General features: G+C 48.9%; 1 protein-coding gene across 4 annotated transcripts in view; it reads left to right on the forward strand.

Annotated features, from left to right (window-relative positions):
- The window catches only part of MYLK (myosin light chain kinase), a 230,189-nt gene that overhangs the window by 132,332 nt on the left and 81,119 nt on the right, over nt 1-16,738 (forward strand). For all 4 annotated transcript variants that reach the window (XM_081138328.1, XM_081138327.1, XM_081138330.1 and 1 more), the window contains 3 exons: nt 8,687-8,824; nt 10,892-11,089; nt 11,786-12,035. In XM_081138328.1, the coding sequence (XP_080994454.1) occupies nt 8,687-8,824; nt 10,892-11,089; nt 11,786-12,035 (586 nt within the window). The remainder of the gene's footprint in view (nt 1-8,686; nt 8,825-10,891; nt 11,090-11,785; nt 12,036-16,738) is intronic.

Consider the following 16,738-nt stretch of genomic DNA (forward strand, 5'->3'; position numbering starts at 1 on the left):
AGCGAGATGGCCAGTGTGGCTGGAACAAAGTGAGTGGGTGGCTAAGTGGTAGCGGATGAGCTCAGAGATAGAGGCAGGGGTACGCCATGCAGGGCATCCAGGAGTAAGGACAGCGCATTTTATTCTGTCAAATTTTACTCTAATGGCTATTTGTCTTCCCCACTAGACTGTAAGCTGCCTCCAGGCAGGGACCACGTTTTATTCACCATTTCAGGTAAAGCAGGGCCTGCCATGTGGGCATGTGTCTGTTCAGTGAGTGAATGAAAGAGCAAACTGAGGTGGTGAGTCTCCCTAGCAGTGCAGGGGAAGGGAGCATTCTGTCCACCTCTCTTGCCTGGGGCTCAGTCAGTGCTCACTGGAGGGTGCAGGAAATCCACAAACTAGCTCTTAAGTCCATCAGCAAATATTCCTTCTTTCCTTGCCCCTGCTCAAGGGAAAAAAAAATCCCCAGTCGTTAACCAGGCAATGAAAGCCTTCCCTCCTGACCCAGGATGGGGCCTAAATGGTGATTAATCCAAATTCCTGCAGGGCCCAGGAAGATCTGAAGAGAATAAATTTTTTCAGTGCATATGGACTGTGTCATTGGTGGGGGGCGTCCTTGGGCTAGAGTATTTTAATTTATTTCCCTCTGGAGTATCTCTGTCAAGGCTAAAATTCTTAAGTGACTAGATTTATTAACCTACTAATTGCAACCATTTTGACATAGTTTTTCAGCCTAATGGTTTGTTTATTTAACTGAAGGTCTGTTGGGCTTTTTAAAGACTCCAAAGGACATAGAAAAAAATGAAACTTAATAACCATATTTATTAGAGTATTTGTTTTGATTCGAGCTCCTAAACACAAAGGGCACTGGTGAAGTGAAAGCATCAGGAGAAGCCCAGCTTTTCAGATTAGTGGCAGCCACTCTGTGTGGCAGCCTTGAGCACTGACGGCCTCCGTGGCTGGAAGACACTGGTGGCCACCTCTTCTCTCCTAAATTATGCTCAGGTATTTTGTACACTGTGTGATCTGTCCAGTGGGTGTCAGGGATGGATCCTGCCCACCATGAGTGTAAAAACACTGAAAACTTTAAAAATACTTATGTTAGCTAAATAGAAATTTACTAAAGGAGAAGAAGAAATACCGGTTTTAACTTTTCTATTTTTTTTTTTTTTTTTAACACATCTGTCCAGAAGTCTTTTAAATTCTAAGAAGGCCAGCAATTAAATGTTAGGTTATTATAAAACCAACATTTCAGTTTTATATAGGTAGACTGCAACAGAATTTGGACACGTGGATCCTTCATGTCACAGAAGAACTCCCAAGTATATATTTGCACATTTGTGTCCATGTCATAGAACTTGAGCTTCATTTTACTAATTGAAGATTTATACTGTCTGCTTGTACAGCACACTGTAGGTCATATCTGCCATTTACTGGCTTGGAGTCCTTGGTCAAGAATACCATCCCAAATTAGAGCTCTGTGTTCCCAGTGGCAAAATGCGATCCCTGCTGCGACAGTGTGGGGAGGAGCATGGTCGCCAGGCACTCGTTGGGAGGGAACGTTGGGTGGTTTGGATGGTGCATCTTGCCGTTTGGAGTTTGATGATACTTTTAAGGCAGTAAGAAGGCCGTGGTTGCAATGATGCCAGCTTCCCATCTAGCAACCCTATCATTACTGGTCAGAGATCTTTTTCAGGATGTCATACGTCATTGTTTCCTTTCATTCTCTTCTTTGCACATGTCTCTTCCCATTTGCTTCTTAGGTTCTGGAGAAGTCCATGGTGGGGGGGGGGGAGCCAAAAGAGAGCCAGGCTATGGGGGAAAGAATCTCTTTGTGTGCCACAGATGTAGCCGTTGTGTTGATTCTCCAAGTAGGTTTGTTGGTTAGGACTTCTGTTGGAAGAGAAGTCTGGTACCTCCCTGGGGATTGCACCTTGCATAGATGTCCTGCAGACGGGAAGGGGCCGGGCTCCTCTTTAGCTGGGTGATGGTGACCTTCCTTTGATGAGTCCTCTGGAGCCAACAGTCCTGGAATTTAGGGAAAGGAGGAGGCTAGTCTTCAATCCCTAGCCCAGGCTGGGTTTTAAGCACCAAATAAAGGAAGAAGGGAGGACTGTGTTTCCAGAACTCCTTTCAGTTGGTGATTTACTGAATTTTCATAGCATAACAGTGTGTGGAGTAAATCAGATTTGCTGTTGAAATAGTATTTTGCATTCTAATGACGAAGCAAAACAGCCCAGATTTCAAAGCTTAAGGAAAACCCTTTGGAGATCTGAGAAAAAGGCAATCACTTTCCCTTCCCCTAACTTCCCAAGAGGTCTGTGTCCTCCTGCCTGAGAAGTGTTGGGAGAGGAGGTGTTAGGAAGTAGGGGAGGGGAATGCCACATCCATTTTCATTTGGTGATCACCTCTGAATCCAGCGTGCTCTTAGGTTGTGATGGGCAGAGGCTGGGACTTAGGAAATGGCCGTGACAGCAATAGGTGGAGGCCTTTGTAGGGAAGATTCCTGAGGAGCTCTTTAGAGGGTAGTGTTTCTTACCAGTATGCTGTCTGTTTTATATTTCTGTGTCATCTGTTTAAACACTTTAAATGTAACATTCCATAATTTTTTGTTTGAATCCAAAACAAGTTTTAAGTGAGCTGGGAGACTGCAGTGGGCCATTTTCAAGGAAAACTCTTAAACTATTCGCGTGTGAACATGTGCATTTAATGCAAATTCAGATCCATAAGCTTATCCATAAACATGGGGCTTCAGAGAGCCTCAGGTTGGCTAGTAAAAGTTGACAAGTGAAGAAAACACATTAAGGAGAAATTCAGAACTGTTTTTCCTGCGAGAGCCATAGAAAGAAAAGGAAGGACTCCGAGGGAAGGACAGGAGAATTATGTAGTGTAGAGGACGACGCTGAGACCACAGCCAGGCACCGGTACACAGGCCTGAGGGGCTCCTAATTTCAAGCCCGAGAGAAATTAAAGGCCTTGTCCATGTCTCTGGGTTTGAGGAACAGGTTATATAGATTACTGTGTGAGAATTAGTGAGAAAGGTCAGTTGTACCTGTTGTGTGGGTATTTCACTCTTTCTCCAAACAAGAGCTTTTCAAAATAAAATATCAGGTTAATACCAATTCATGTGAGTCTTTTAAACTAAAACTACTATTAATTCATGTTTTTAATGAGGAACATTGCTTTGACAGAAAAATCTAATCAATTGAAAAACTGGTTTGTTTTGTCTCATCCCCACAACAGCTCTACTTTCCCTTTTTGAATTAAGTCCACTTTACAGATGAGGAAAACTGACACTTGGAGGTTACGTCAGCTGCTGACAACCCATCCCCCGCGCATTCCTCTCTCTTCTCCCCTTTCTCGTCTCTCCTCTCTCTCTCCTTCCCTCTCCCCTACTGTTCCCCTTTCTCAAGTCCTGTTGACAACTTTCGTCTATATGGCATCACTTTTACTTGTCAGTAAACTGCTTATAAGTATTCTTAATCTTAGCTCTTATCTTCCCCATTGGAAGACAGGCCTGGTCCTTTCCCTGCCTCTCAGATGGACAGTGCACCAAGAGCTGGCAGTGACGGAGCCGGTCAGTGGGGGAATGGAGAGGCATCGGCCACCGACCAAGTACCAGAGCAATAGATGGAGTCACGTTAAAGCTTTCATCCTAGGCCAGTAACCAAGGAGGCTCAGCCCTTCCTGGACCGCAGAGGAAACGCCGTCTCTGGCCTTGGTCTCAGCAGGGCAGCAGGAAGCACAGCTGTGGGAAAACCTGGGGTGTATTTAGTCTGGTCCCATTTAAGCTGGGCAGCAAGTCTGTCACTGGGTCCCAGGCACCCCTCCCTTGCTCTTTGAGTGCCACAGCCAATGCCTGCCACCTCCCCAAATGAGCTCAGGTTCCCTGAGGCTCAATTGCCACTGGGGGGCCCACTTCAGACCCTGGCCTTCCTACCCCTCAAACCGGGATGGTGACAGATGACAGCTAAAGCACAACCCCAGAAGGGCACATCTCTAGGGTGATCAGGGACTGTGGGCATGCGTACAATGACAGGAAGCTCCTTGTGAAATCTAGGTGGCCGGCCTTTGTTTTCAGGGCAGTGGAGGGAGAGAGCCCAGACCAAGACCCTGCTGATCATATCAGCTCTGGGGTCTTAGGACAAGCCAGCGTCCTTCTCTGAGCCTCAGCTCCCTCCACTGTGAAATGGGAACACAATCTCCCCCACTTCAGAGGCAGTTCAGGATAACACCCAGCAGAGTCACGACATCCTTCAGAATCACAGAGTGCTGAACTTTGTAAGCAACTGTTACAGTGTTATCTCAGTGATAGATGTCAACACCCTTTCAGGTCTCTGCCTGAGGAAAAGTGATGTCCTGGTTTGGGGACTTTTCTCGTAATTATTGTCAGTTTGAGTTTGCCCGACCAAAAAGGTCAGTTGGGTTATAAGAGGCACAAAACATTTAATGTTGTCCTTATTACCTGCCAGATATTGTTCCAGCTGTTTTCCATGTTATTTCTGTCAATTGTCTAAAAACCCAGCAGAATTTATCCTGAATGACACTGATGATGTATACAGTATACTCATAATATAGCATTCTCATTAGTGATTGATGATAACTGTATTATCAGCAATTTGGAGGAGAGAATACTGAGGCTTGGGTTGGGGCACTTCCTTCAGCTCACACAGGTAGAGCTGTGAGTTCAGGGCACTGGTGTCCACCTGTCTTCCTTTACCTACATCCACCCAAGAGTGAGCATAAGCTGACGCATGGTCTGTAGGCCACAGATGAGCCAGGATCATCTGTTTGGCTTTGGAATTAGATGAATTACACACATGTTGCCCTTTTCACCTGGCTTGCCCCTGCTATGCTTTAGTATTCCTCCCTTGTCAGGATCTAGGATATGGGTCCACAGATAATACACTTGTCCTCATGAAGGGTTCACCTTGGGCACCACTGGAGGAGGCTGGTTCCCTGGGAAGAGACCATCTCCAGAATACCTTGGTCTTGCTGTCAGGAGACCTGGCTGTGACCTCTAGGACTGCCCCTAACTATAACAGGCTTTGCGACCTCAGGCCAGACGTCACCGGATCAGGTCCTGGTTGCTCCATCAGTAAAGCAGGTGGTGGGGTTTGACTGGGGTGTCAGGATTCTGTTAGGGCTGCTCTTCTGGGGTCACCTAAAGGAAGCTGCTTGCCCCCAAATGGAGATGCTCACTGGCTCCTTCATCCCAGTGCAGGATGTGTTTGTAGGGAGGGTGGATTGGTTTTCTCACCCTATGGAAACTTTGAAGCGCTTGGATACTGAGATGACTCTGCCATGCACAGGCCTAGATTCAGTCTCTGCAGTCCCACGTGACCCCAGATGCAGGTCTGAGGACAGGTCCATTTTGCACATTTTCTCCCAGTCGTGTCCCTCTTTCCTCCATTCTTGCTGTGGCACCTGGGGGAAGAAAGAGCAGGGTCAGAGGTCATGGGTGACACTGGAGCTAACTGCCTGCCCTAGGGTCAGTTCCCACAAAATCAGTCACTCTTATCTCTCTCCTGGAGGGAGTGCAGTGAAAGTTTGTTCTCAATTTACTTTAGATTTATCTCATGATATTTTAAAGCCAGAGTTTATATTCCTAAACAGTATTTGCCTCAGGTGGCATAAAAGTGAGTCTGTATTCCTTGGGTGAGGGCCAATCTCCAGTGGTTCTGCTCCTGCTGATAAACCCACCAGGAAACTGAGCCTACGTGGATATGTGTGAGTCAGCTCCCACCAGCCTCACACAGGTGGTATCTGTGATGGTGAGTGGTCTACAGAGTGCTTTCATGTGTTACCTCTGACACCCCCAAAGTCCTGTGATGATGCCATTACTACTGTTATGTACAGACGGGGATGTTGAGTTTCAGAAAGAGGCAGTGGTTTGCCTGAGGCCAGGACCCAGCCTCAGATCCGAGATTTCCAGTGGCTTTCAGAGAGCCGGTGAGCTGCCGTGTGGGGGGGAGCAGTGCCCAGACTGCCTCTCAGGAGAGAAAGGCACAGATAGGCTTCTAGTCCCCATTGGCCGAGGCCCCTGGGGTATCAAAGCCCCAGACCAGGACACTGGGCATTGGGAAGACTCCAGGGAGGATGGGGGTCAGAGAGGAGCCACCCCAGCTCGAAGGAGAGGGAGCTGGAGTTTTAGATGTTCCCGCAGCACCAAGGAACAAGAGCCTCCCTATCTGCACGGAGTTCTGTGAGGCTGGGGACTCTGGCAGAGACAGCAGAGAGGCGGGAACGGGGAGGGCTCTGGACAGGCGAAAACATTCTGTCCTCAGGCCTCTCAGTCTGTGCAGGACAGGAAATTCCTTAACTCTCCCGAGGCAGCCTGCTTTCCTGGCCACCGCAGCCCAGTCAGAGAAATGAGATCTCTGCATTTCCAATGCCGGGCCCCGGCCCGCTCCCGGGCCTTCTGCCAAGGCTGCCCGGTGCCCCTCCGTCAAGGGCAGCAATGCCCCGGCTGGGGCAGAGGAGCGGGGGCCTGAGAGCCCGCCCCTGTTTGTGGGCTATGAGGGTACCCTGTCTCGGCTGCCCTTACACTTCAGCTCCGTGCCCTTCACACCACGCCTGACGGGGGGGGGGGGGGGGGGGGTAGTTTTTCCTCCAGCCCGCCAGGCCTTCCCAGGTTCTCCCGTCTTCATTCCCAGAGGCTGTGCTGGGAGAGCTCTGTAGTGGGCTATATTTTGCTTTCAGTGCCAACAGAAAAAAATTCAATGGCAAATATGGTGTTAGTCCTTTCTCAGGTATGTAAAGCACCCTGTAAATGTATCCCCACAGCTACAAGCTTCCAGGAGAAGACCTGGTATCTGTGGCCCTGTGCTAATAAGAACCCAAAATACTAGAGTCCCTTTCCCCCTAAGCTTAGATTTTAAGTTAGAGATAGCATAGCCTTCTCTGATCCTACCCCTGCTCCCACCAAAAGGCAAAAATAAAAAAACTAACAAAAAGAATTCGAAAGTCAAAGCCACCTGGCTCGCAGGACAAGGGCAAGATCAGAGACTGGGCAGCTGTGAGCTCATTTTGCACCACGGCTGGCCTGTGTGGGGAATAGACTCCACAGCCCCTTCGCTGCCTTTCCCCTTTGGCCTGTATATGAGGCAGGTCAAAGCTCAGCTTGGGGAGGGCTCCAAGAATAATGGAAACCCTATTTGTTAATCGGTCTCCCCAGAAAACTGAATGGGGGTGAGTGGGCCAGCCCTAAACCCAAAGAGTTGTGCTAGTTTATGTCTTTGACAAGCTGGTGCGCTCCCTCCCTCTCACACAGAGAGAGAGAGAGAGGCCTCCTCCCACCTCCCACCCCCGGTTTTTACTGAGGCAGTATTGATGTACAATAAACTGCATATATTTACAGTGCTTAATTTGAAAGCTTTACCACAATTTTAAGAAATGAACATCTCCATCACCCCCAAATGTTTCCTCATGCCCCTTTACAGTCCATCCCCCCATCCACTGCCCCAGGCAACCACTGATCTGCTTTTTGTCACTATATTTTACATTTCCTAGTGTTTTATATAAATGGAATCATCCAGTATGTGCTCTTTCTTTGTCCAGTTCCCTTTATTCAATGTAATGTTTGTGAGGTTTGTTTCTGTCGTAGTGCTGGTGTCATCATTAATCCATCCCTTTTGCTGAGTAGGAGTCCACTGTGTGGCTAAATCAGTCTGTCTGTTCATTCACTTGGTGATAGGTTGTTTTCAGTTTAGGGCTATTAGGAATAAAGCTGCTATGAATGTTTGTGGACCGGTCTTTGAATAGATATATGCTTTCATTTCTCTTGTATAAATACCCAAGAGTAGAATCACTGGATCACATGGTAAATGTATGTTTAACTTTTTAAGAAACTGCCAAACTGCTTTCAAAAGGGTGTGCACCATTTTACACTCCCACAGCAGTGTGAGAGCTCCTGTTGCTCCATGTCCTTGCCACACCAGTGCGTAGGATGCTCAGCCTTTTCAATTTCAGTCATTCTAATGCTGGTCATGTCTTTGGCTCTTGGGAGCTTAAAATCTCACAACATAGCAATGGATCAGCACACAGTCATAGAGAACAACGAGGAAGCTCTTCAGTTCTGTTTTATGATAGACGTCAAGATACATTGTTAAGTGAAAAAGCAAGATGCCGGTCATTGTGTGTACTATGCTATCGTTTTTTTTTAAGAGGAGAAAATAAAAGAGTGTGCCTATTTGCTTATATGCATTATACACATAGATCAGCTCTGGCAAGAAACTGAAAACTGGTTGGGGAGAGAGAGAGAGACACTTCATGGCTGGAGGACAGGGGTGAAAGGGAAATATTGCACGTACTCTTTAGTACCTTTTGAATTTTGTTCCATGTTTAAAAAGTAAATAAATTGAAGAAAGAAAAAAATCTCATAAAATGCCAAGTATTGACTCCCTCCCACCCCCTCGAAGTTCTCCTGAGGAGCCAGAACCTGGATTGGGCATGGCCCTGCAGAGCCTCATCCTTTCCCTACTGTCTGGCAAGAGCACTGCCATATCGGGCAGAGAAGCAGGCCCACCTTGTTCCCAGTGACCTCCAAGGCCTCTCTAAACTCCTCATCTCTTCGTGGTCAGTCTCTGGTGGGAGCCAGAACCTGACAGTCCTGTGCCGAGGGGTCGGTTAGTGTGTGTTTGTCTAATGAATGAATGAATGAATGAATGAATATTCATCACACGTTCTGTTGTCTGCCACACAGAAAGGAAGAGTGACGGGAAGAGTGAGTACCTCCTGCCCACGGCCCCCGGCAAGCCCGCCGCACCTCGTTTCCTGCAGGGCCTCTCTGATCTCAAAGTCATGGATGGAAGCCAGGTCACCATGACAGTCCAGGTGTCAGGTGTGTCTCTGTATCTCTTTCTTGGGGTGTAAGTGAATGTGGGCATGGGTGCAACATGGGCATCGCTCCCACTCAGGTCATTGGTCCATCAGGAAACCGGCATGGGACTGTCAGTCAGTGCACCCAATGAAGGAGACCCTCTTGGTCCTTCTTTTTTCTTTCTCTGGGCAGGATTTTCTGGATTTCAAGTTAAGTGATCCAGGGGAAGAAGATGGCCACAGCTAGAGGTTTGAGGGATTGATGTGAAAACATAGTGTGGCCAGTGTAGCTGGAAGATTTTGAAAACTGGTACTAAACCAGGTGATGTGAGAACTTCCCAACTCCTGGAAGATGTTCTCAAGTTGCTCTATTCAAATATTAGGTGAGAAGAAGGAACAGAGGTTCTTGCAAAAGAGGGACTGGATTATTAGCAGCCCAGTGTGAGCTGTCACAGCCCTTGCTGGAGGCCAGCAGGAGAAGCCTGGGGAGACCAGATCCCCCTTCACTGTATAAATGGTTGCTGGCCACTGGCTCAGTCCCCTTGATACCCTGGAGGTCACTCTCTTGGGTTGTTATTTTTTATCATAACACACAGAAGTGCCAGAAAAATGAGTATTTTTATATAAAAGGATTTTATTTGTATGTGTCATTCATTTTTTATTACAGTTTACATTCAATATCATTTTGTGTTAGTTTCAGGTGTCAACACAGTAGTGAGACAATCATACACTTTCCAATCATACACTTTCCAATCATACACTTTCCAATCATATTGTGGGTACAATATTTCCAGTACCCACCTAGCCCTATAGTTATTACAATATTATTGACTATATTTCCTATGCTGTACTTTACATCCTTGTGACTATTTTATAATTACCAATCTGTATTTCTTACTCCCTTTACCTGTCTCACCCAGCCCCCCAACCTCTCTCCCATCTGGTAACTATCAGTCTGTTCTCTGTGTCTATGAATCTGTTTCTACTTTGTTTGTTTATTTTGTTCTTTAGATTCTGCATATAAGTGAAATCATATGGTATTTGTCTTTCTCTGTCTGACTTATTTCACTTAGTCCTCCTGGGTTTTTAGTTCCTCTTGAACTGCAGAAGCAATAAAGATGGGCTGCGAGAGGCCCCCTTGGCTCACCATGTTAGAGCTCCCTGCTCCTGCTGGCTGGAGGCAGTCCTGGGACAGCCCCCGTGGAAGGTTGAGTCCCCTCCCCTGTCTGCACTCCTTGAGTTGATAGAAATCAGTGGCGCTGTGCACGCAGCCTTCAGACACGTGCTAGCCAACCCCTCGGAGACAGATGTCGTCCCCTGTCCTTCCTCCAGAGCCCAACACCTCCAAGGCCACCTCCTGCAGCCTTGCTCCTCTCAAGCAGAGCAGAGCAGAGCAGCTCAGCTCTTACCACAGAGGAAACCCCCAGATGGCCATTGTTTTATGCCCCAAGAAATTGCTAGAAACCACCCAGGAAAGCAGACTAGTAAAATTGGAAAATGCTGGCCTTCACGAGCCCTGTTTAGAAATCCCGTACAAGCTGGCGCTCATCTTTCCCCTCAGACAGCACTTGTAGGGTGACAACAGGAAATGCAGCGGAGCATCCCTCCTGGTGAAGATGACAACAGAGTTGCCATAAAGCCACGCTGAACGCACAGTGAGGGTCAGCCCAGAGCGACAAACTCGGGCACTTCACACCCAGCCGCCCAGCTGCCACTCAGGCAGCTTGAATTCTGATTTAAAAACCATTCTTCCTGGGTTTCCTTTTTCATCCAAGAAATCATAGTTTTTCATTTCTGGGTTCTTCTTCATTGCCCCAAATCTGTTGTGAAATAATTATAAGAGCGAGCATTGAATACTTCTTTATGCCAGGTGCTGTGCTAACCTGCTGTTCTAGTGAGCTGTGATGGGGGCCGTGCGAACTCGCATCATCTTCCCAAGAAGCCTAGGAGCTGGATGCAGTTAGAGTACTTGCTGGACGCTGAGGCATAGTTTAGTATTTACTACAGTGACCCAGCACTATGTGCAGAGTTGTCACACGGCCCAGGAAAGCACCTCCCTGACCAGACCCCCAACCTTCCTCCCATTCAGGGAACCCACCCCCTGAGGTCATCTGGCTTCACAATGGGAACGAGATCCAGGAGTCCGAGGACTTCCACTTCGAACAGAGAGGCACTCGGCACAGCCTTTGCATCCAGGAGGTGTTCCCAGAGGACACGGGCACTTACACCTGTGAAGCCTGGAACAGCGCTGGAGAGGTTCGCACCCAGGCTGTGCTCACAGTGCAAGGTGAGGCTGATCAGCCGCCCGGCAGGGTTGGGAGGGGTGCTGCCAGGGTCTCTCCAAAAGTAATCGGGAGGTGAGGAAACCACGTGAACCTACTTTGTTCCCACCATGAACCCGGTGCTGTCCTGGTCCTATCCCAGCCCCAGAGACCAGCTCCTCACCCTGCGTCTCCAGGTCTGACTGAGTAGGGCCGCTGTTCCCTACCTTCTGAAGTCCTGCCCTCTCTGGGTTTCTGGTGACAGCTGCACAGAGTGCTGGGAGGGACATTTCATAATACATGTAACCATTTGGCAGGGTTCCCTTTTGACATGAGTTTTGGGCTTATCAGAGTCCTTACCTATAGAGAGCCTCCATTTAAGAGAAGAGACAAGTTCAGCGCACATACAGCAAGTGGCAACTCTTAATCATCACATCTAATGTAGATCGTTGGTGCCCGGCCAAGTGCCCCTGTACATTCTGGGCTACCTCTCCTTGCTCTGGATATACAGTTCTTGTGAATATTATCCTCTGAGAATGTAACCACAACAGATTTGCCATAAGAAGAGTATGCTATAACTGTATATCCAATAAAAGTGATTTCTGAACAAGCTGTAATTTGGGTAACATGCTGTCTTCCGACCTTCACCACCATGGAGAGTCAAGTGGATACTCTCTGCTGAAAGGTCTCCCTCTCTAACTCAGCCCTTTGCCAACTTCCAGAGCCCCAGGATGGCACCCAGCCCTGGTTCATCAGCAAGCCTCGCTCGGTGACAGCCTCCCTGGGCCAGAGTGTCCTCATCTCCTGTGCCATAGCAGGTGACCCCTTCCCCACCGTGCACTGGCTCCGAGATGGCAGAGCCCTCTCCAAAGACACTGGCCACTTCGAGGTGCTGCAGAATGAGGACGTGTTCACCCTGGTTCTGAAGAATGTGCAACCCTGGCACGCCGGCCAGTATGAAATCCTGCTCAAGTGAGTCTGCACGTCCCGCCCCCGAATTCCTACCTCCCGTCAAAGTTCCCACCTGGGGCTGGGAAGCCAGAGGAAGCACAAAATAGTGTGGGACTAGGCTTCAGGGTAAAGAGAGCACAGATGTGGCGCTGCTCACAAGCTTTCGTTTCTCCTCTTCAGTAGAGCAGACGCTCACGGAGAACCTTCCCTTCTGACTCGGTTCTCCAGAGCCCTCTGTCTTACTACACCCCGCGTCTGTTCCCTGTTATTTGGTACATGGAGATTATGAAGGAGGGAAGTGTGGATCAAAATGGGAAAAGCAGCAGGTAGAGGGAGTGTATTAGTTATCTCTTGCTGTATAACAAATTACCCCAATACTTAGCATCTTAAAACAATAATTATCTCACAGTTTCTATGATTCAGGAATTTGCAACAGCTTAGCTAGGTGATTTTTGGCTCTGGGTTTTACATGAGGTTGCATTGAAGATGCCAGGAGAGACTGCAGTCTCTGAAGGCTTGACTGAGGCTGGAGAATTCACTTCCAAGAGGGCTCACACACAGGGCTGTTGGCAGGAGGCCTCACCTCCTTGCCATGTGGACCTCACCATATGGCTGCCCGCGTGTCTTCATGACATGGCAGCTGGCTTCCCCAGAGCTAGTGATCCCAGAGAGAGACGAGCTGGAATCTGCAGTGTCTTTTATGGTCTCCCCTTAGAAGTCTCACACCATTACTTCTGCCATGTTTTATATCAATTAGACGTGAGTCATTAAGTACAGTTCACACTCAAGGGGAGGAGAATTGAGTTCCGCCTCTGGAGAGAGGAGAATTGAAGAAGTCATAGATATTTTCAAACCACTGCAGGGAAGTTAACTATTCCCATTCCTTTTTCTTCCCTTTCAAGGTCTTTTTAGGTTACATGGGAAGGTAAGCTCCATGAGGGCACACTGCCATGTTCCCAGTGCCTAGACCATGTCTGGCCCATAGTCAGCGTGTGGTAGCTATTTGTAAAATGAATGTGATCCAAAAATGCTATTTTAAAAATGCTCTAACTCAAAATTCCATGCCAAGCCTGGGTTGGTGAAGACAGAATGCCAGCCCCTAGGGTTGGTGTGAGCACTGAAGAAGAGCACTTGTCTGCACCTTGACTCTGCAAATAGGTTGTGCCACATCACAAGGATAGTTGGACCTGCCCTGGCTCAGGTGCTTGGCCACTTTGTAAGGGGGCTTGCTCTCCTGGATGAATCATTTCCCTATACTGAGCTCATCATGTTTAAGACACTGAGCTATAGACAGGCTCAGTAGCCACATGCCATGGCTACTGCCACGATAGAGCATTGTTCCTGCAATAATCACAAAACCTGGTATGTGTCCCCTCCACTTGGGTCCTTTCTGGGCATGTTCTTTATACTTGTATCAGTCGGCTTTTGCTGCCTAACAAACCACCCCAATACTTAGTGGCTTTGAAAAGTAGCCATTATTATTTCTTAGGAGTCTATGGATCTGCTGGGAAGTTCTGCTAGGCTGGGCAGGTCTCAACAAGTCTCAGCTGAGCTAATGACACATCTGTGGTCAGCTGATAAGCTGGTTGTGGGGTGGCCAGTCATCCTGCTGCTATCAGTGTATGTTCAGAAGCCACCAGCGGCCTTTGCCTTGTGCCTGAACCAGCTATTCTCAGGAAGGCAAATCTCCCTCCAAAATAGGAAAAGATACACTTTTCCTCTCTCCAAGGCCAGTACAAGTCATGGAAACATCGTATGTGAGAATAGAGCTTGTCTGTATGGAAGGGGTAGTGCTTTGAGGCAATTACTCATATCAATCAACCAGACATCCTGAAAGAGATGAGCTTTGGGGGGCATTTTGAGGAAAACAGGCTGAGGCTTAGCAACAGGCCCTTTGTAGCTAAGGGCCTGCTGAGGGCCTGCTGGATAGGCTGAGCAAGACAGGGTAGGGAAGGGCAAAGCACGGGCTGTGGGAAGGCGGCCAGGCCAGCGTGGAGGGTTGCATCAGGAGGTCGGCAGGCAGACTGTCTGGGCCCAGCTGGGGACAGTCATAAAACTTAGGCCGTCCCAGTTGGAAGGGACTTCAGAAGTTATCTAGCTGCCTCCTCATTTAATAATGGGGGAAACTGAGGTCTCAGGGTCATGGACTTGCTCATGGCCACCCAAAGGCCAGTAGCAGAGCCCAGATTAGAATCCTAATCTCTGTCTTGAAATCAGATGCTCTTTCATTCCTTGTTTCTCCCAAGTGCGCTGGGACCTTGGGGAACCTGGGAAATCACACTAGAGTCCTCACCCCACAGCCCTTGCCCCTTTTCGCTCTCCAAAGTCCAGTCTTTCCATTCCTCTGGGAGGCTGGTGCCCTGGCCTTGGCTTTGTCCCCAGCGGGGAAGGAGCAAGTCAGTGGAAAGTTCTCCCAAGGAATGTGTGCCAGGCCTGCCAGGGGCCTCGCTCCCCTCTTGCTTTTCTCATCCTGACAGAAATCAGACGGAGACCCAGGGCAGAATGCCTTTCAAGGAGGAGGGCTGGGTGACTGGGAGGAAGCGGGGGTGGGAGGGCTGCGTGGTTTCTGCCTCCCCTTGCTTTCCCTAGCTCTTCTGTCTGAACTAAAAGGGGAAGTGTCAAAAAGTTAGCTCCAAATTCCATCTGAAAAAGTTGCTTCCCAGGAACTTAAATCTTTAAGCTAATTTTGCATATAAAAATCCATTCAGAGGTGGATGATTTAGAGTGGGACAGGCTCCAAGGCTTTGTACCCAAGGAGTAGGCTTCTTATTCAAGGGTTGGGAGGTGGGGGCACAAAGGGCTCTGTTAGTTTATAAAAGGTGCAGGGTGATAGCCCCATATCCTCTGGGGCAGCACCTGGGCTGGGCACAGGGCAGGGGCCCCAAAGGTTCTTCCAGCTGGTTAGATTATCTGGTGTGGGTCCCAGGCAACAGGCCTCTCTGACCTTCGCAGGCTTTGAATGAACCATGATTTGCCTTAAAGGCCTCGCAGAGATTTAAGTTTATAGCTGCAGAAATAGTGACCCCCAGACCACCCTGAGGGATGGTTCACTTGTGAGCCAGCCATGGAGTCCCAAGTTCTTGACCTCCCAGCTGCCCATGACACTGCCCTGGGGGTTCAGGGTGAGGCCCCGGAGTGGGTTGAGCAGCAGGCCACCTGTGGTCCCCTCCTCGAAGACAGGGAATTAAAAACAACAGAAGCCCTTACCTGTGTCCCCCACAAGGAGATAGAGCTTAGTCCAGCTCAGGAGTCAGGGCGCCCCACTGTTTAAAGCTTCTGAGGAGCTTGGCTGGGGTAAAGCGGGGCCATCTGGTCAGTGTCTGCTCCTGGTTTTTGCATCTGGGCTGCGTTCTCCTTGTGACAGGAGGAAACTCAGTTAAGAAGATGTTGAAAAGGACTCGCAGGAAAACATGGCCTTTGAGCATCCTGTCCTCCTGCTTCACACCAGCCCTGAGCACCACACCCTGTGCCTGAAAGAAAAGTGGGAAAAGAATAGCCTAATTCTGGCCAGCAGCCTGGCAGAAGTGGGTGCCAGGGGCTGGGCATCCCCCCCCTAAGTTACTTCCCATGGTTATTCTACAAGCTGACCCAAGTTCCATAGCTTTCTGTGCTAGTGTTCAGGGTGCTGTGAGGGCCCCTCAGCCTTCCTGGGGTCTGGCACCATGGAGGCACCTAATTGCTGTTTGTTGAGCGAAGGAGCACCTTGGGCTGTCAGACTCTCCAGACGTGAGGCTCCCTGAACCTTGAATCTGTGCTTCTTGAGAGCCTGAGCATTGAGGAAGGTGTCCAAGAGGAGATCCAACAAATAAGAGGAAGGATGGGGGCGGCAAAGATCAACCTCTCCTTCCTTCAAATGGGTCCTAGTGCTAGAGAGTGAGCAGCAACCCCCAGGACCCCTGAGCATCATCTGCTGTGCCTTGGGCTGCCAGGGTCTGACCCAGGTCAGCCCTCCATTGGGAGGGTGGCTGGGCACAGTGAGGCAGGTACCCACAAACATCAGCAGAGCTCCGTGAACACATGCTCAGGTGTCTGTCGTGTGGAGTGACTGGTGCATGGGCACGTGTTCCCAAACACACACCTGAAGGTGCAGGTGCCCACCAGGTCGACCCCACATACATGTGAATTCATGTGTGTGGTTGATCTGTACATATACACATAGACATGCGCACGCACACATGTATCCCAGAATAGATTTGTACTGATGAGCACTACAGGGCTGGGTGGGAAGGTCACAGGTCTTAGATTCAGGTGGACCCACGTCCCAGCCTTTTTCCCCGCTAGTTAGCTCTGTGGGTTTAGGCAGGTTACTTTACCATTATAAGTCTCATTTTTCCTACCTATATAAATGGTGCTGACCCCAGCCTCACAGAGCTGTCATATTAAGTGAGATGGATTATGTAAGGAACTTGTCACAGAGCTTGGCACATCCATGCTAGGAGGTGAGGCACACATTGGTCCCTGAAGGGCTGGTAAGACACTGTGTGCCGTGGAATGAGTGGGAGACCCCAGAATCCCAGCATTGCCTCGCGCAAACTCCTGAGCCTCTTTTCCTTACCTTTCAAATGAGTACAGTGGTTCTCTGTACCTCACTGGGATGTCTGGGGACAAGAAAGACAATGGATATGAAAATCATGAAAGCTGGTGGGTGCCGTATAAAATAGGTGGTTATTATCATGAAGAGTTGCCTTTGGCTTTCAGACCTGCCCCTCCCCCAACCCCGTCAG

The sequence above is a fragment of the Miniopterus schreibersii genome (genome assembly GCF_964146895.1).
Source record: "Miniopterus schreibersii genome assembly, chromosome: 5".
NCBI lineage: Eukaryota > Metazoa > Chordata > Mammalia > Chiroptera > Miniopteridae > Miniopterus > Miniopterus schreibersii.